Raw genomic sequence first — 20,918 nt, forward strand, 5'->3', positions numbered from 1 at the left:
CCAGGTGCCCCCTCCCCCCGCTCCTCCTCAGCCTGCCGCTCAAAGGGCAGCTCGCTTCTCACTGGCCGGCGCCGATAGCGTAATCGCTGGTTGGGCCAAAAAAGTTGAGGCCGCGCCCACCAACGCGCTTGTCAATCAATCCTCCGCTTCTCGCCGAGGACGTCTGGCCCTCGGATTGGACGCTGCCTACTGAAGTCCCTTGTTATAACTGGTTGGAGATGCCAGAGCGCTCCTCCCCGTCAGGTCACCTTATTTGTTGTTTATGAAACCTCCTGAATCGGAGGCCTTCCTACTGGTTCTCTCCCTCGTCAGTTAGAGAGATACCCCGCCCCTCCTCTAGGCCAGCTGCTTTTCAATTGGCCATCCCGCCTCCTCTAACGCCATTGGCGGGGGAGCTTACTGCCCATCCTCCCCTTCGCCGGGTCGCGATTAGTCAGCCGGGGCCTGGGCGCGGTTTCGCGCGGCGCGATTGGCCGGGAGGGCGTGACCGGTCCCCAGGTGCCCGGCGCTGATTGGCTCGGGCCGCAGACTAAGCCCTGCCTTCCGGCGCAGAGGTGGGTTCGGTTGAGCTAGTTTGTTTGTGTGCGAGGCAGACGGGGGCCGAGAAGAGGGGGGGCCCCGAGTCGGAGCCGCCTCAGGTACCCACAGGAGGGCGGGGGGCGAGAGGCTCGGGCCTTGACGGTTGTCCGGGTTACCTGAGCGAGTGTCCTCGCCGAGTGGAGCGTGGTTGCCTGGGGTTCCCTCGGAGAGGTGGTTGCCTGGCTACCCCCGGGGGGTGGGGTGGGGAGAAGTCGGGCCCTTCGGGTGGGAAGAGGTGGCGAAGTGCCGCGCCGGGGCGCTGAGGGAACGGGGAAGAGGCCGAGTGGAGGATCCCTGGCGTGGGGGGCGGGCGGGGGGGGGCAGGGCTGCCCTCTCCCTCCCCCCCTCCTTTGGCCACGAAGGGTGGGCGACCCGTCCCGCTGAGTCTGCGAAGGCATGGAGATGGGGGGGGGGTGGAGGCGGAAGGGCCTTGGCACCCTGGGCAGTCGGATGGCGAGGCGCGCTTGCTTCACTCTGGGGGCTGGCGACAGGGTGAGGATCTCCAGAGGCCATCAGGGGGTGTATGTGTGGGGAGGGGGGGAGAGAGGAGCATCTCGTCCCCCAATAATGCGCTTTTCATGTGTCTTTTTATTATTGAATGTAGGTGGTGTTATAGGAATTGTCAAGTATAGAATCAATGTTGGTGGTTAGCCATGGCTGAGGCATTTAGACAGGCTCCTTTTTGAAACGTGGAAGCAAAGGTGGTTGCTCGGGGGAAAAGTGTAGGCTTTGCAATGCCAAAGGTCCAGGGTTCAGTCCCTGCCCTCTCCCGAGTAACCCCTGGGAGCCACCGCTAGTCATTGTCGAGGCAGATGGTCCAGTGGTGTGACTCTGTGTAAATCGGCTTCTTGTTTCCCTGGGTGGTGGAGCAGAGCCTAGATGGGCCCGGCCTGTGGTAGGAAGTCAAGGGGGCACTGGCTGATACTTGGGGTGCATTTAATAGCCTTCGTGTGTATTGCTGTGTCTTCTGTAAATTCGATACTGTGGCTACCCTTGTGTTGAAAGTATTGGCAGGGCTTACTTTACATGCCTTTATTTTGATGGCGATAGTTTAAGAAACATAGGCTGCACACTTCCATGGTCTCTCACTTTCATTCTTGAAATCTTTAGCTGGTTACACTGCTTGTGGGGTGTCCATATCAAAGTCTCCAAGCCTGTTTCTTGTATTATGAAGGTGGTACTTTTGTAGCACCACCACCTTGTGAAATTGCAGCTGCCCTAGTTTTTGCTAGTTGTCATGTGACCTGAGTACAGTTGCTTGACCTGTTGAAGCTGCTATCCTTAGTCCATCATGTTTTGTCAGTGTTGGAGCATTTCTGCCTTCCTATAGTACCTCGGTTTCCTTTTTTTCCTCCCTTGGGCTCCTTAATCCAGAATTTCTTTCTTCGGTGTAGTCACCTGGGAGAGGCAAAGTTATTTGATTATTGTTGCTTTTCAAAGCAAAGCCACCTATTGTGTGATTAGCATCCACAGGGAGTCTTTGATTCTGTTTAAATTCAGGGTTCTAGTTAGGCATGTGTGATGCTTCTACTAATCCTTGTAATTATCCCCTGGATATTCAGGAGATGGGCACATTAGGGATTCATAGATATTTCTCTACTGTAAGGGGTTTATAATCGCTTCTTACAGCTTGACTTTATTAAAAATGTATTGGGGTAGGCAAACTGCCCAGAGAACAGAATGAAATAAAAATAGGTTCCTTGTTTATGCACTATGAAAAGTAGAGAGCGCTAGTTGGAAGTACGCTAATGTGTCCTCAACCCATAAGGCTTAATGGGGGTCTTTTATATGGTGGAAATTTGCAGGTGTTTAAGCTGAAATTGTAAAAACAAAGTCATCTGCTCAGCACCTTTAGATAAAGTGATTGACTACTTTCACATGTGACATTATATACTGATTATTTAAGAACTGGCATGTTTTTAATAGGATTATTTGATATTATTAATAGTATTTCAATGTTGTTGATCTCATATTGCTAGTGTTATTAGTGCTATGTTTCGCCCCTGCTTCCCCGGTCTTTGTCTTAGCAGTAATGTAGATTTTCTTCCAAGTGTGAATATAGGTACAGTACTTATATTATTTCCATGTTTTGTAATGGCCATTGTGCTGCAGACAAATAAAATTGATCACATCACATGTGTGGAATCTGATATTGGATCATTTGTAGGGCTGTAAAGAAAAGGGAGGATGTGAATCATGAAAGTTAGATTGCAGAGAGTTATGAGGTCATCCAGTGTGGGCTTGTCCTAGAGTCTCTTCTTCAATCTGCAGTATGTCAAGTGATAAGCCTTCTATTGTTTACTGATGGGACAGTTTCTACTGAATCTCTGAAAGAAGTTACCTCTTCCTACTTTTTTTCTTGATCAGTGTAACACAACTTTGCTTGTTAGAAGACAACTTTGTTGTTGTTTAGTCGTGTCTGACTCTTCGTGACCCCATGGACCAGAGCACGCCAGGCACTCCTGTCTTCCGAAGGCAACTTAGTAATATTAAAATATGTTCACAATGGGATCACTGTATATGTTGGCATCGGTTAAGTATCATACCTGGTTTGAGAGCTCTTTTTCAAGAGAGCAACACTTCTTCTGTACTTGTAGCACTATACCCCAAACGAGTAAGACTTGATTAGTGATTATAATCAAAAACAAAAACAAAGAGTGGTTCATAACAGTAGTCTAATGGGAATAAGCTTGCAAAATTTTGATGAAAATTATCAAAATTACTTGTAGTAACAAATTGCTATTTTTATTGGAAGTTGCATATTGTAGCAATTCACAAGCTTAGTGGCTTTTGCCAGTACTATAGGTTCGATCTAACATTAATCATACTTAATCATACTTTGACTGGACCTATTGAAATTAACAGAAAAGTAGGGCAGATGCTAATGGGCAGATTAATTTCAATGTGTATGCTCTTAGCAAAACAAAGGGTTGGATACAACCCTGTATATCTTAACAACTTTAACCATTCTAGCTGCACCCTTTCCCTCCACTACAAGTGTTATAAGAAGAACATATTTGGATGCTTATGCTCCGTATTTGCACTCACTTTCTCAACAGGGAAGTTGCACCCCTCAATGTTCAGTTTCTTTTTTGCAAAGTCGCATTAGCATCTGCCCTACTTTTGCTTACTACCATCCATAACTGTACACTGCTACAAAAAGTAACTTTGGGGCTTCTTTTCTGGTGGATATAGCAGTTCAAGGAATGTTTGCATCATCTATTTTCTAGAAAATACCCCCAACACTGGTTTGACATTGTGACTTAACAACTTGCCACACATCTCCTTCCCACTATATAAAAGGGTTGTGAACTCCTGTGGTCTTAAACATGGAATAGTTTGGAGACCAGAAAGTATATGAGAAAACTAGAAGGATTTCCCTTTTCATCTTGGAAAAATACCTGCTCCCCTAATTGCATTGATGAGCTTGGTTAAGTTGAGTGTGACATAGATTTGTGTTCTGCTTTGAACTCATTTGGTGGAAGAGTGGTATATAAGCAAAAATAGCAAATCAGCAAATAAACACTGAAGGCAAAAAGGAAACTCAAGAGCTGTTGTTTAAAGCAAAAATACCCAGACAAGGTATGTGTTAATCAAAGAACAAGGGGAGTGTTGGCTTCATATGATACTTCGGAGCTTTCTAGGAGTGTTTGGCTGTCTGAATTTTGGAACAGAATACAGGTTGACCTTTGCTCTGATCCAACTGCACAGTTTTTGTGACCACTATATTTGCTAATATAGGCATGTGTAGTTTCCCTGGCTGTTTGACACATTAAACAGCTATGCCTTTAATCTGTCTGAAAAATTCAAATGGACATTAGGTTTCATTAGTAACAAATGGAGAGCTCCCTGAAACTCCCAACTAAATGTTTTGAAACATCTAGTTCTTCTTAGATCTTGGTGAAGAAAAATCATTTATGTTGTTCCTTTCTTGTGTTCTCATCTGCCATTTATTTTGGAGGTTGGAACATTACAAAAAAAATACTGTGGTATTCCAACTCTTTTCTAAACTTTGGTTAAACCTGTCCACAAAATGGGCCATCCAAAACTAAGGATATAGCATTGCTTCCAAAATATGCTCAGGCCATGACTTTGAGCTTCATTTGGAGGGAGTTCCAAAAATATAGAGTAGTTTTCTGTTTTGTGTCCTTGACATTCATTCAGTCATGGAACACACATCATACTGTTAACAGGTGTTATCCTTTGATTAAGATTGCAGTGGGACATAGGGAAAGATATCTGAAAGGTATGTAGGGCCTAAGTTGCTTAGGGCTTTGTCAGAACTAGTACAGTGGTACCTCGGGTTACATACGCTTCAGGTTACATACGCTTCAGGTTACAGACTCTGCTAACCCAGAAATAGTGCTTCAGGTTAAGAACTTTGCTTCAGGATGAGAACAGAAATCCTGCTCCGGTGGCGCAGCAGCAGCAGGAGGCCCCATTAGCTAAAGTGGTGCTTCAGGTTAAGAACAGTTTCAGGTTAAGAACAGACCTCCGGAACGAATTAAGTACTTAACCCGAGGTACCACTGTACTTTGAATTGTAGCTGAGAGAAGTCATTGCAAGCTGTGGAGCAAAATGTGTTCACCGCTGTCCACAGCTCTTAAAAGATGAGATGCTCCATCTTACCCTCACTTGCAAACTTCATAGGCAACTCTGTATAGAACCTATTACAAAAGATTAGCCTTTTATTACAAAGGTCTAGAAAATTTATTGCTAGGGCAAATTGGGAAGGCATTGTTGCCATTGTCCTCCAAAGGTGCTCCTTGAAGACCTTTTTATACTGACAGGCTTTATGCTTTCTTGATTAGTCATTTTAATGACTATTTTCTGTTGCTTCTATGGTGTGTCATGTTGTATATATTAACTCTGCCTTGATATCTTATGAGTTGAAGGTATATAAGTATGTTTTTCCCCCTAAATAACTAAATAAGGGAGATCATTGCTTACATCAATGGGTTGTACATTGAAGGCAATTCCAAAAGGAGGCCCAGGTTTGCTTTCACTTTGATATCTGCCTACCATTAACTTTTCTGAACTTTGCTAGTTTTCTGAAGAGAGAAAATACTAATGCAGCATACTTCTAGACTTGAAAATTTACTGTACTCAAGTAGAGTAAGTTGCATAAGAAAAATCCTAATTATTTTAAAGCTTTTTTGGAGAGTCTTGTTATGTTGGGTCCCTTAGCATAAGGATTCCACATATATTATTCCAAATCTGAATCTAAGGGGCATATTGCTAAAATGGTAGGCAATAACCTTTCAGTTTTAAGTACTTGTGCCACAGTCTAGCTAAGTAAACTAACAGAAAGGACCAAACTCTTGGCCATGAGAATCTGGGCTGGATATTTTATTTCTCAACTGCCTGCTGCCTCCAGTTCCCTGACCCTGATGCAATATCCCTGGCAAACTTCAGCTTCCCGTTTTGCTCTGCCAGTATTTAGAGACTTTCCTTTCATCCTAGAACAATGAGATGGGGTAAACATGTAATCTCACCTCTTCCAGGCTTGCCCTTGAATTGGTACAGGCAGATTCAATGCAAATAGAGCCATTTGCAACTATTGGGCTAAGTGTGTGCACTCAGACCCAGGAGTAAAGGTTTTCCTTTAGACCAAAGTCCCTCAGTTGTTGATATTTCCTTGTTTCAAGCCCTGGGAGCACCAGGCATTTGGAAAGCTGCAGGAAATACTAGTAAGCAGAAATTAGTTGCAGTAGCAACTGATGAATTCAGCAAATCTTCACAGATAAAAGTTAGCAGCAAGGCAGTAGTACCACATGTCATTTATAGTAGCAAGCCTTCGTGGGTGGCATTTCTGCCGGACTAAAGTTCTGTGTGGAAAATCCAAATTCTGTTGCATGAACTTTGTCTGTGTCACCTTTGCAAATATGGACTCACTGGCAGGGACTAGATTGTAGAATAGAGAGTGTAGTTGGGAGAGGGATCTGGTCTCTGGGCTTTTAGTTGTAACTTCCCGCAAGTTGTATGGGCTGGAAGAGAATTAACATTATTAATTTTTTAATAGAAAAGTAGAATAAAAATCAGAACCCTAAGGGTCTTGGGAATCTTTCAGAGCTTCCAGACTCTGAACCTTTTTGTACATTCACGCTGGTGGAGACTTCTGGCTTCTTATGTATCTTGTCTACTCATTATTTGGTATGTGGCCATCCTAGTAGCTAAGCACTTGATCACACCATACTGACTAACTTCAACTATTACATGTTTATCCTTCCATATGAACAAGAACATGAATTGGTGGCCATGGAGGCATCGGAGGTGGGTGGCTCTAACAGAGCGTTCTCTGCACTGGTCATGTAGGTACTTAATGCATCATCCTTCATTACACACCAAGGTGCATACAACTATTATCTCATTTGGCTGTTAATACAGATTAAAGTTGTAATCCAAAGAGAGAGATTGTAAGATGTGCTCAGAACTACTGTGGCTTCTCTGAGACCCTTAGTGGGAATTACAGAGAAAGAGCCAAGTGGAGGCCATTCTGGTCATTCTGAGGACCCTTGCAAAAAGTCTCAGCAAACCAGACTTTGCTCTCAACAAGGAGGGGAACACAATTATAATAAATTATTATTGGATCACTTACTCCATCTGGTCAATCAGTGCTACTTAGATGTTCCCACCTGTCTTGCTCTGCACCAATAAATGTTTAAGGTAGTTCAGATATCCGTTCCATCACCCTCTAAGCATTTTTGTTCCCATTATGTGCTTAATTCCATCTATCCCTAACTGTTCCTGGTAATATTAAGGGACTAACAGAAAATTATTTGTATATACAGATGACCCTCGTGGTCCCCTCCAACTGTACAATTATATGATCTGTTGAGTGGAGAAATGGGCTGTTTTTGTCCCAAGGAGTTGTTTGCCCAGAGATTGCTTAATAAATAATATGCAGCTCATAGGGGAACTTCACTGGAGCAAGAGCAACTATTCTCAACTCTTTTGCAACCCTAAATTAATCGGAAGGAAATGGCAGGCTGAATGTGCAGGCAGCAGTGAGACTTTGGATGCATTACAGAGAAACTTGGAATAAACTCTATGAACTTGAGTGTTGTCACCCACGCAGTGCCCAAACCTTGGTTCTGAAATGAGTTGATGATGAAATATCTTCCAGTGTAGGGAAAAGGTGTTCAGATTGGCTTGGCAGATCTCTACACGTATTGTCCTAACTTAATAGCTCTCCTCTATGAAAGTTTCATATATTTGGGATAAGATCATATAAAATAGGGGTAACCTTATCTGAGCATATAAAACAATTGTGCTGAAATTGTTTGGGCAATTGTTGTAACACTGGTATTTCCTGCAGCTAACATGTGGACATCATATCAATCTTCAGCTGCGTACATAAATCTGGGAAACACCTGTTCTATGCCAACTTCTTGGGGCAAAAAATTGCTCAGGGAGGCTTAAAAGCACAAGAAAATGCAACTGCAATAAGAAACCTGATGTCCCAGGCACCCTGAACAGTTGTTTTTAGCACTGGATTTCAAGGAAAATACCAGAAACGATGATCAGAAGAATCTTGAGAAACATTCAACCAAGCTAATACAGTATTTGTGTTGATCAGCTTGCCAGTTAAGCACTCACAGAGGACATGTAGCAGGTCAAGTTGTTGACAGATTCCATCACTAAAGCTACATTGATAGAGCTAGACTAATAAGTGCTTCATTGGGGCTACCCTAAGAAAATTGCTTTCCTCCACCAGAAAACCTGCTCTGTTTCTGTACTTGACCTGCTGGAGGCAAACCCAGCTCTTGTATATCTACCAAAGAAACCAGTCAGGGGTGCTCTCTGCTGCTGCTACTGCTGCCTCCAAGCTCTGTGTTTCTGGCCTGCAGTTTTTTTTAGTAGCCCCCTAAGAGGAGCTGGGAAATAATAGGTGGTGATTTTGTTTGCAGGCTAGTAACCTTTGGGGGCTAACTTGCAAGGCTGTTTTATATGGCTTCTGCGGCATAGGTTTGCATAGGCTAGTGTCATAGGTTAGATGTGGTTTTTCAGTCTCTATCACTGAAACGCTCCCCCTGGAGTTTGGAAAGGTTTGATTCTAGATGTTATTTTTATTCAGAATTTCTAATGAAATCAGAGAGTTGGTATGCATGATCCTTCACTTAGGGCTCTCAGAATCGCCAAAAAGCCGCTCTGACTTGATGAACCTAACTGTGGACTTTGACTCTAGACCTGGGCAATACAGTGGTACCTTGAGTTACAAACGCTTCAGGTTACAAACTCCGCTAACCTGGAAGAGTTACCTCGAGTTGAGAACTTTGCCCCAGGATGAGAACGGAAATCGTGTGCCGGCGGCGCAGCGGCAACAAGAGGCCCCATTAGTGAAAGCACGCCTCTAGTTAAGAACAGTTTCAGGTTAAGAACGGACCTCCGGAATGAATTAAGTTCGTAAGTAGAGGTACCGCTGTACAGTGGTGCCTCGCAAGACGAAAAGAATCCGTTCTGTGATTCTCTTCGTCTAGCGGTTTTTTCGTCTTGCAAAGCAAGCCCATTGACGGATTAGCGCTATTAGCGGCTTTTAGCGGCTTATCGGCTTATTGGATCAGCTGATAAGCGGCTTAGAAAGGGGGGGGAACCCGCAGGAACTCGCAAGACATTTTCGTCTTGCGAAGCAAGCCCATAGGAGATTCGTTTTGCGAAGCACCTCCAAAACGGAAAACTCTTTCGTCTAGCGAGTTTTCCGTCTTGCAAGGCATTTGTCTTGCGGGGCACCACTGTATATTGATATATCACCAGGACTGGTACGAGGGACACACCACGATGACATATTCACTCAGTGGTATATCACTGGTGAACCTGCCACCTCTCCCGAGTCCCTCTTCCTCCAGTCAAGTGATGGTGGTTTCACCAGTGATATACTGCTGAGTGAAACTGCCATTGTGGTCTTGGCTGAGGAGCATGCTGCTGCCCTTGCCTCAGCCAAACAGTTTTAGGGAGCCCCCATCCCGCTACCAGCTTGCACAAGCCAGTGGCAGGGGGGAGGCTCTGTGCTTCCACTTCCTAGCTGAGAGAGCCCAAACCCCACTCCTGCTTGGACGCGAGTAGGAGCGGGATCAGGCCTTCTCAGCTGGGGAGCGCAAAGCCCCCACTTCCCAGCTGAGAGATCCCCGACCCCTCTCCTGCTTGCACACAAATAGGAGTGGGATGCGGCTGCTCAGCTGGGGAGCGCAAAGCCTCTGCTTCCTAGCTGAGAGATCCCTGCTTCCACTTGCATGGGAGCAGAAGCGGGTCTGCTCAGCTGGGGAGGTGCATGCTCCATCACACTTTTCCATTGAGGGGTACTTGCATGCAAGCAGGCTTCGTGCTCCCTAGCTGAGCAGCCCTGATCCCACTCCTGCTCACTGGGACATTGGGCATCGCTTAGTTGGCGCAAGTGCCTTTCCGCCCCAGAGCTGAGCAGCAGGCTGGGGCCAGCTGCAGTGTCGCCAGCTCGCCAGACGTTGGCTGAAAGTGCCTCATCTCCCACTGTGACAGCTTAGGCAGTTTCTCCCAGCATCTTGCCAGCTGGGGCCAGTTAAGCTTGTTTCACCCATTGTGATTTATCGCCAAACCGCCATGTTTTGCTGGCGATACATCGCGATATTGAAAACCTAACATCGCCCAGCCCTATTTGACTCTCTGTCACATTATTCTAAAACTGAAAGACTGTGCACAATTGTAGGAGAGTAAGGACCGTTCAGTGCCAGGGTGTGTGTGCTTTTGAGAGAACTTGGGAGGTTCGATCTGTAAAACACATTGAGCATCTTTGCTTAGCTAAAGTAGAGTCTTAACAAAGTCTCTGATTCTACCATTGCATTTCATAAAAGGTAAAGGTAAAGGTACCCCTGCCCGAGCGGGCCAGTCTTGACAGACTCTGGGGTTTGTGCGCCCATCTCACATCTATTGGCCGGGGGCCAGCGCTGTCCGGGGACACTTCCGGGTCACGTGGCCAGCGTGACAACGCTGCTCTGGCGAGCCAGAGCCGCACACGGAACGCCGTTTACCTTCCCGCTGGTAAGCGGTACCTATTTATCTACTTGCCCCCGGGGGTGCTTTCGAACTGCTAGGTGGGCAGGCGCTGGGACCGAGCAGCGGGAGCGCACCCCGCCGCGGGGATTCGAACCGCCGACCTTTCGATCGGCAAGCCCTAGGCGTTGAGGCTTTAGCCCACAGCGCCACCCGCGTCCCATTGCATTTCATAGGACAAGCTAAATGATCTTCGAAAGCAGCAGGGAGAAATCTCCAGTCTGCAGACCTAACTAGACCCAGCAGGGGTCCTAATTAGGCCTCTGAGGTTATTTTCCCCATGTCATACCCACCTGATGTTGAGCATGTAAATATGCGGTAGCAGAGGCACAACTGAGGGCCTTAAAATGCACTTCCAATGGGTCATTGGCATGTGGGGCTTGTTTCCAGTGCCTTTTAAACTTGGTGCCAAAATTCCAGCCCTGCTGGAATTGGTTCCAGTTGGTGCTACTAAGCAAAGCCAATCCCTCACAAAAAGCGGGAGTTCAATTCAACGTTGGTTAGCAATGACTTCAAACTCCACTGGGATCTTGATCTCAACGTTTGCTGTAAAGGAAAAACAGATCACAGTGATGTCCGAGGTTGTCAGAATGGCCCACCAGGTACAAGAGAGCTCAATATTTGGCCATCCTGTTCCCCTCTCCTCTAAAGAACTGCTAATTTCATAATTTGGCCTTCTAAATTTAAACTGCTCCTTTTGTTGACTCAGAGGAAGGAGAGAAATATGCATGATTCTTTTTCATTCACTCTTACTTTTATTCATTTTCTATGTAGCTTTTCACAGTTCAGGGCGGCAGTTTGAAATTGGAAACACTTGCTCCAGACTGACCTAGGACTTCAGAGAGATCAAGCCTTCCCCTTTGATTTTAAGCCTGTTTGATTAGCAAAGGTAACATCATTGGACCCACCCTTAAATGCTTTTTTAAGAGTGACTTTCTAGTTTCCTATGTCTCCACACCTTTAGAATTTGGATGATTAGCAGCACAAACAAACTTCAAAGCCTACGTGAGCCTCATGTTAACAGTTTCATTCTTCTACTTGCCAGAGCAGGCAGGTGCAATCAGGCTTGGAGTCCATGCCCAGTACTTTTGTGGATAGCTGTTCACAGAAGTGTGTGAAACCAGCTTCTAAAATGCCCCTTATTCCAAGCTGTATGGTACCATCCTGGATGCAGGTACCATTACTTGTAAATTTGGATAACCTATGGTGGAAGCTAAGATGTACCGATTTTTCTTTCTCTTCTTTGATTCTGATATTACACTGAATAAAGTCGGTTGTAACAATGTTGGGCAAGCCTAGCATGATCACGTAGGAGTGACTGTAGTGAACTAGTGGCGTATTTGTGTTCCACCTGTCCTCCCAAACTCATGGTCATATACTTAAAAGTTTAGTTATGCATACTTGTTTTTGAATGTTGCTGATTTTATTTGTATGTTTTGGATTTTTATACACTATTTAGGGTTTGGGGTTAAGCGGTTTATAAATTCTACTAAACAAACAAGGGACAACTAGTTTTATGTCTTGCTTGTGAGCTTCTGGCATGGTCAGTGTTGGAGGTAAATCAGACTGGCAGTCTAAGTCCGTCATCCTAACACAGCTCATGTTCTTCCATCTTTCCCTTACCACAATCCTGTGGGTGATGAAGATGAGATTATGACTTGCTAAGGCAGTCTGTTGAACTTCATGAGCTGGAGGGAGAGCTTAGACTCCCTCACCCACCCCAGTCTATCTACTACATTCTGACAAGGCTACACACTGTATTTTTCGCTCCATAAGACACACCTTTTCCCTCTTAAAATCTAAGGGGAAATGTCTGTGCGTCTTATGGAGCGAATGTGTGGTCGCTGGGGGGGGGGGGAGCCTGGGTTTCCCTCAACAGCCCCACAAGCTCGGGGAGCAGCGGACAGGCTTTCCCCACCACCAGCCCCACAAGCTGTTTGGGGCTGGCAGTGGCTTTCCCCAACGAGCAGGTCGGGGAGCAGCAGAAAGGCTTGTGGGGCTGGCAGTGGGGGGGAGCCGCACTTCCTCCACTGCCAGCCCCAGGGAGCTGCATGCAGCCTTTCCGCTGCTCCCCGACCTGCTCTTTGAGTCGAGCAGCTCTGGGGTAGCCCGTGAAGCCTCTACAGGGCAGCAGGGAGCCTTCATCCCGCTGCCCTGGGGAGGCTTCGCACGGCTAACCCTGGCTTTTGCGGGAGGTGGGGGAAGGGATAGAGTGAGGCTCTCTCACTTCCCCCACCTCCCCCAAAAGCCCCCAAGAACTGCATTTTTTTTCTTGAATCCCCCCCCAAAAAAAAAGTAGGTGTGCCTTATGGAGCAAAAAATACGGTACTTGCAGGTCCTTGCCAATTATTCTCAACTACCGATTTCTTAAATATGCTTCCATTCTACCATGGTGTCAAGCATTATCTACCTTAGCAGTGAGGCTAGTTGGCGCTCCTTGTTAATAGGAAAAGAAGACAATAATGCCTTTCTAGACACTGTGTTAAAACTCCTTCTGTGCAGAAAGGAAGCTCTAGAAAGTTTCCTTTGACAGGTTTGGAGAAAGATGACTTTGTTCTGGTGCATGTTTATTGAACTGCATAAAGGAGCTTACGGGTTTTGTGAAAGAAGTAACAATATACTTGATAGTAAAACTTCTTGGGACAACTGAACGACCCTAGATGTCATTGCCAACCCAGTAATTTAACCCGCCAACAAATGCATATTTGGCTTTCAGAAACTTTCTCTTTCCACAAATGGCTTGTTCATAAACGCACTTCTGGTCTGCTCCTTACTTCTGACTGGAATGTGCCTGCCTACAACTTTAGGCTACGCCGAAAATACTTGTTTTGCCAGTTTTCTATTCAGAGCTCAGTGCTTTTCCCCCTGTTACACATGCCGTCTCCTTAATCAGGTCACCTCTAAAGTTGCTTGATTAAACTGCTTAGGAGAGTGCCCTTCAAACACAAGGTATGAAGAAAACTACTTCCCAAAAGCACTCTTACTATGTAGGGGAGATCTCCTGATGTCAACCTATTCTTTATCTTCTAAGGTTCTCTTGAACACTTTAATTGTTGCTAGAATGCATGCCGGTTTCTAAATAAGCTGCTGCAAAATATTTACGAGCAACAGTGTAAATTAAGATTAAAGCATTCCGCATATATGAAGGAAAGCATTTGGAAGTCCACAAAATGGATTTGTGGGCTAGTTTGGTCTTTTTTAGTGTCTTTGGCAGTGTCTTTTAAGAAGCTTGCTGAAAAATATTTCTAGTGATAGCATTTTATCACTTGATCAGTTTTGGGGCAGGGTATTGTAGAGTGTAGATGCCTTTTTGTTTTAGGCAGAAACAAAGTTTTAAAAACTCATCACCTTACAACATAAAGTATTCTGCTTTGGTTGATCATGTAACATAGAAGTGCTCCAGGTGTCCTAAAGTAAGGAGCCAAACACCCAGTTCATCCTCTCTGGCCTTGTAAGCAGAAAAATACTTCAATGTACAGAAAACACACTACAAGTGTTTCCAATATGGTTATGCCTTTGCTGTGTATTACTGGGATTTATCCTGCAAACGGAAATGGGGTTTTTTTTTGGGGGGTGTAAAAATCATATCAGGGAGTAGTGCACCCTTAAAATGCCTTTTACTGTGAAATCATGAAGCCTCATTGGAAATAAATTACCAAAAGAGAAAGAAATTGTGCTGCAGATTGTCTCAAGTAGTAGTGCCCATAGAATCATAGGATGTTGACAAGCTGGAAGGTGTGCAGAGGCGGGCAACCAAGATGATCAAGGGTCTGAAAACCAATCTTTATGATTGCTGAAACAATAATTTTGCCCTGTTTGGAGCAAAACATCAAGTTCAAAAGAGGTTTCTATTTAGCTGGACTCTTACTTGCACGAAGGAACCTAATATTGCTGACAAGCTCAAAAAATAGTACTGCGAGACTGTTCTCAACAGTTTGCAATATACTAAACTTAGGTCAACGGCTTGGTTTAAAGCTCTAGTTGCTCCCTCCTTAATTTTAATCTTCATTTCTATATCAGTGCCGTACAATCCTTTGGGTAGGAAACGATTCAGGCCATACCTTCATGTGTTTATCATGCAAAAACTGCTGGACACGCTTGGGAACAGGTAGTGTTCTCCCCATGATCTCATTATAAAGGGGCATTTGGTCAAACGTTCTAGGCAGCACCTTATCCTGGACATTTTCTGCCGTTTCTTCATCACCATGATAAAATTTGTTGTTGTTATAAAACTAATTAAATTAAATTAAATTAAATTGTATACAATGTTTCCCCATTTCCAAGATACAAAATTTATATCTGCTGTGCAACCCACAGTTTTCACAGTAAGGAAATTGCATAGAAGAGTGATCAGCGTTTTGATGATGAGATTAGGGTACAGGGAGCTTTGCATACCCAAAAGATAGATCCCTGCCCTTAGGAGCTTGCAATCTAAGCAGAGATGGTGGTGGGTGAGCAGAGTCAACAGGAGATGCAAGAGACAAAGGGATGCCAAATGCCAAATGGCTTGTTCACTGCTGTTGCCACATCCTCCATTTTGGCTCAGCGACGCCAGCTCAAGGAAACATAATCGCCAATATGAACACCTACTTCCTCAAGCTCTCAGAGGTTCCAGGGGGAGCACATATCTGAGTTTGGCTTCCTTTTATAGGAAACGGCATGTGCTGTTGCTTTTGGAAGTTTTTGAGATTCCTTTACAAATATGCAAAGTGAAGCAGAGGAAGCGACTATGATTCTATTACGATATAGTTGAAATTCCTGCATCGCAGGGGGGTTGGACTAGATGAATCTCTGGGGTCCCTTCCAACTCTGCGGTTCTCTGGTTTTCTGGGCGCGTATTGGAAAATACATGTGGGCAGAGAAGGATCTCTGCATAAAACAGGGCAGCGTGTCACTTCAGCAAGCTTCCCGGAACAGCCAGGGAGCAGCAGCTGTGCAAACTGCTTCTTTTGAAGTGCACAGAGCACTCTTCCCAGGGCAGGATGTCTGCAAGGTCATTGCTCAACTGCACTCTCTCACTCTCACTCTCACAAGAGAGTTCTTGGAAAAGGAAAGAAGCATTTTCCCACGTTCAGCAGATTCAGCAAAACTAGATCTAAAGACATACTATTTGCTTTGCTACCAGTGAAAGTCTGTGCTGCTGGCTTTAACTGTGTTCCACATTTGATCTGGGTGCATAGTGCAGAGGGACTTCTCTGGATAATTTGTCTCAACCGTTTTGAAGCCTTGGATTGTGTGAATAACAATTGATTTTATTTTTTGACTCGTGGAACACTTAGGTGAATCCTAGACGACGTTTCTAGCCAAGTTTTGGATTTTGTTGTATTTAAAGTTGCTGAGTTTGAAGTTGAGTTAAGATCCTGACTTGTTCAGATGGAATGGGAAGCTTTGGTTAGTTAGGTATTTGCCGCTTTTAATTGCTGCTCATTGCGGAGGAGAAGTTTGCCATAAGCAAGAGGCTCAAGCATAATTAGCTTAATAAGATAATGACTGCAGAATTTGGGTGGCCCAGAATTCTGCTTTTAAGAAAGAGGAAGCAAAACTTGATGTTTAGAAAGCTTTAGGAAATGTTTCAGCCTTTCCCTGAAGATGCTGCAATTCCTGGGTTGTTATTTTTTTAAGCGGGGGTTAGTAATGCAGTGGTGATTGAAGATTCCTGAGAATTAACTTGCTGCCCTCAGCTTTTATATTCTTGCTCAAAACTGGCTTAAATAAAAATATCAACCCACACAAGAAGCTTGTCAGAGGTGGCTGGCCTTGAGAGAAGCTTGTGTGTGAGAGAGGCTTTTTTTTGCATGGGTTATGATTTCAATTGTTACCTGTCAGAAACTTAATGCTTTATTGGAGTTCATTTTTAAGGGTGGGTGGCTAGGATTCTGCTTCCAGTTACATCTCCATGTTGAAATAAAGGATTCTGTGAGCTATTATGAGCTTGCTTTTTTTAAAAAAAATCCAAAATACTACCCAAATCTAAGGTGGTAAACAAACATGGAGATAGACTGTACCGTCTGCTTTGCTACCAGCAAATGTCTGTGTGGTGTCACACATTTTTACTTCTAACTTACCAATCAATCTGTTTCAGAAAATGTATGGTGGGGGACAGGGCCATTTGTGCGCTGGAAAGCAAATGAAACACATCTTCCAGCTTTGGGACAAATGACGCTCGGGTTCATGACTTGGTAACTGCCTTATCACCTAGGAATTTGAAATCTTCACCCTGGTATCTTTTGTGATGTTTATCTATCCCCCCAATAGTGAATACAGTGGTACCTCAGGTTACATACGCTTCATGTTACATACGCTTCAGGTTACAGACTCCGCTAACCCAGAAATAGTGCTTCAGGTTAAGAACTTGGCTTCAGGATGAGAACAGAAATTGTGCTCCGGCGGTGCAGCAGCAGCAGAAAGCCCCATTAGCTAAAGTGGTGCTTCAGGTTAAGAACAGTTTCAGGTTAAGTACGGACCTCCGGAACGAATTAAGTACTTAACCCGAGGTACCACTGTAATCTGTAAAGCAGGCCTGTGGTGTGAAGAAAAACTTCATTGAAGAAAAGCGTTGAGCTGATCAGTTATACTTTGTGAACCTCAGACAGCTGCATGTGCATCTCTCTGACAGCTTGGTCCAAACTCATGATGTAATTGAGATGTTAAGCACTGTTGTAATATACCGTTCTGGGCCGGTTCAGGGGTGTTGTCCCTGTAGCCCTGGCCCTTCTTGGTGCCATGTGATGTGAAGAAAAATCCCGTTCAGAAACTGCTTGCAACGTCTTGAAGAATGTGAGCAGGAAAGACATCCGCAGTAGTTGCTGACTCATGGATCACAGCGTTTCACTGCACATGGGAGTTCTTTCCCCTCCAAGGCTAATTCTGGAGCGTTTGTTTGCTCTAGGAGATTAATTTTTTAAAAAATAAAATAACAGCTTGTCTCCTCTGAAGTTTGTTCTTGGTGTTTTGACATTACAATCACCAAATGCTGCGTTTAGCTACAATGCAGATAACCAGGAATCTGACTCTTTCCCTGCTGAATCGAGTGTGTCTGTGGCTTCTCTGGTCAGGTGTCAGGTTACTGTGCTGAGTCTGGGCTAAATATTGTTGGATATCCATCCTGACATCTGGTTCGAAAGCCCATGCTTATCTTACACACACCCCTTGAATGACAGGGCTGCCCCCCCCCCCATTTCACAAATTGAGGAACCAAATATGTTTTTGTTGTTAATTGCTCAGGTTTTGACTGAAGCTAGTTTTACTGCTCGATTCAACTTAATACCTTTCACTTGTCTTTTATTGCGCCTACATCCCAAGCCTTCCGTGTTTTTCACCTGTCCAGCACAGCACATCTATCTGTTTTTTTCTGTTTCTTTCCCCAGAAGGAGTTGCTCACAGCTGTTGGACGAAGCTGTCAACCTGTTCCAGGCCAAAAGCTCCTATACTCACAAAGTCTGATCGGTGGCTGGTAGTTTTTTTGCATTGGCTGGAGCACAGGCTGCTCTTAGAATCCAGGCCATGACCAGCAGAGGAGCTGCCAGGCCGAATGGTCAGTCGCAAGCCAGCAAGATCTGTCAGTTCAAGCTAGTACTACTGGGCGAATCGGCAGTAGGCAAGTCCAGCCTGGTGCTGCGTTTTGTCAAGGGACAGTTCCACGAATACCAGGAGAGCACCATAGGTGGTGAGTTTTTTTTTGGGGGGGGGATCTCTTCTTGGGAGGAAAATCGATAGCCTAAATTTTAGGAAAGCACCTTCGGATTCCAGCATAACAATCTCTACCTGGGCAAGGCCATCCACTTTCAAATAGGGTGCACTTCCCGACACCTTCATCCCGAAGCGTAGCCACTTACTGTGCTTGTTTACCCTTTCAGTAGCCCTCTGGAAGTCTGCAGGTGGTAAGGGTCTAACCCCACCAGCTGAATCTGCTGTTTGAAAGGCTGTTAGAGTCATGGTTTGGTTGCTCTTTTGGGTGGAGGTCTTAAACAAGCAAGTAGGCATCAGTAAATCATAATATGGGACGCGGGTGGCACTGTGGGTTAAACCACAGAGCCTAGGACTTGCCGATCAGAAGGCCGGCAGTTCGAATCCCTGTGACGGGGTGAGCTCCAGTTGCTCAGTCCCTGCTCCTGCCAACCTAGCAGCTAGAAAGCACGTCAAAGTGCAAGTAGATAAATAGGTACCGCTCTGATGGGAAGGTAAACGACGTTTCCATGTGCTGCTCTGGTTCGCCAGAAGTGGCTTAGTCATGCTGGCCACATGACCTGGAAGCTGTATGCTGGCTCCCTCGGCCAGTAAAGTGAGATGAGCGCCACAACCCCAGAGTCAGCCATGACTGGACCTAATGGTCAGGGGTCCCTTTACCTTTAAATCATAATATACTAGTGCAATGGTTGCTTTTAAAAAAAAAAAGCACCCATATTGTTAATACAGTGACCCCTCCCAAAGTTACAGTTAAAACAGTATATACTTAATAATAGTGGGGGAGGAAGGGAGAGACCTGTTTCAGCCTGAGGACCAAATTGGAACTTACCCATCCTTCTGGGTACTACGTTTCAGTGATTGTTGGGACAAAAGTGGGCAAGGCCAAACACACACACACACACACACACACACACACACACAGAGGGGGAAAGTGCAAGGATTTCTATCCCCCCCCCATTGTCAAAAACACAAGTGCCAGGTACACAGTGCACTTTCCCTCTTTTACACACACACATACTTCCAGGCACATATACATACACTCTGACGCGATGGGCAGGAAGACACAAGCATTTCTAGCCCTCGCTGGGGTGGAGGTGACTGGAAAGATCCTTTTGTGCTATTTAGGGAGACTCTCTAAAGAGAAGACAGAGGGATTTTATCTCTTTATCTTAGCCTTGTGAGGCACAAAATACCTCTTCTGTTATTTGCTCTCAGAGAGGGCTTATCTCTGATTTTAGGGCTTTGGTACTTAGGTTAGAGGTGAAAAATCCCTTTACTATCCTGTGTCAGACATCATGTGATGTCCGGTGATTGGCAGGTGGGCATGGTTTGCCCAAATGGCCTTGTGGGCCTAATTAGGCCCATGGGCCCACAGTTCCCCGCTGTTGAGTTAATACACTGTTTAATTCCAGTTACCTTCACCCATTTTAGAGTACTCATAATCTTGCTTTATCCATAAAATATTGTATGCGGTCACTGGAGAGAGAGAGAGAGAGAGAGAACACTGCGTTTCTTTTTTAAAAAAGTTTTCTTTTCTAAATTTGGTTTGCTAAATGTACTGCAGAAAACTAAATGAAGTTTACAGAAGTACTTCTATAAAACCTCATACCCCCTTTAAAATCCCTTACCTGTATTTATGCAGTGCAGTGGACTCACAACTTGCGCGTGTTTAACTTGCTTGATTTCAACTTTACGCATTTGAGAGCTGACAGTTGAAATCACACAGATTAAACGCACAAAAGGCAAAACGCTTAAAAGCAGGGTTTTCTCAGTGTAGAAAGAGCTTTTAATCTCTCAGACTTGCTAATGGGGCTCTGTGGTGAGATCTCACAGGAACTCCAGACAGCTGGTAAGCAAGGTGGAGCGCTTAAAAGCTCTCTGCCTTGCATGTGGGGTAAGACCTGTTTTGTGCGCCAGCTCTGGAAGCTAAGATTGCTCATGAGAGGGCAGTACCAAGAGAGTGGGTTGACTATATGTGTTTTTGCATATGGGCACCACCCCCAGAATGTAACCCCCATGCAAAAGATGCAAGACCACTGTAAAACAACACCAGTATTCTTTTGCTTTATGTAGTGGTGCACATGGACTGCATTTTCACTTAAATTCCTCCATAATGCTTCCTTAAGATTTTTGCTGAGTCCTTTTAAGGTTTTACCACCAGCAGCCACCCTAAATACCATCATTGTTTGGCTACTTTCTGCGAGACAGGGATATTTGGGGGTTGAAGGGCAATTGCGCATCAACTCAACACTAAGTAGGGGACAAGGTGGGAAGATGCTATATTCTCTCTCTCTCTCTCTCTCTCTGTGTGTGTGTGTGTGTGTGTGTGTGTGTAAGGTAACATTCAGACATTAGGTTATTCCATCATTCATAGTGGTACAGTCCTTTGAACTTGCACCATATGTTTTTTCTACATGTCTAGGCCTACCCCACAATATTTACAGGAGAAAAATTTTCATATTATTTGCGTTCATGCTTATTTCTGTACAAGCTGCTCCATGCAGCCTTGGAGACTTCTTAACAGATTGTTAGAGGTCAGAATATTTATCAGGTTAATATCACTTTTTGATTGGTCTCCCCATGGGTGATTCAGCTGGTTCACAACAGTAAAAATTCAGTCACTGTAATTA

General features: G+C 44.8%; 1 protein-coding gene across 7 annotated transcripts in view; it reads left to right on the forward strand.

Moving 5' to 3' along the window:
• The first annotated feature begins 542 nt into the window (after positions 1-542).
• The window catches only part of RAB5B (RAB5B, member RAS oncogene family), a 29,219-nt gene continuing 8,843 nt past the window's right edge, over positions 543-20,918 (forward strand). The window contains exons 1-3 of one of the 7 annotated variants that reach the window (XM_082212898.1): positions 543-638; positions 11,377-11,491; positions 17,970-18,268. In XM_082212898.1, coding sequence (XP_082069024.1) covers positions 18,106-18,268 — 163 coding nt within the window. In that variant the 5' untranslated portion in view covers positions 543-638; positions 11,377-11,491; positions 17,970-18,105. Of the gene's footprint in view, positions 751-11,376; positions 11,492-17,969; positions 18,269-20,918 lie in introns of all 7 variants that reach the window. The other 6 variants (XM_082212900.1, XM_082212899.1, XM_082212896.1 and 3 more) reach the window with 6 other exon arrangements.

The sequence above is a fragment of the Podarcis vaucheri genome (assembly GCF_965113315.1).
Source record: "Podarcis vaucheri genome assembly, chromosome: 2".
Taxonomy (NCBI): Eukaryota; Metazoa; Chordata; class Lepidosauria; order Squamata; family Lacertidae; genus Podarcis; species Podarcis vaucheri.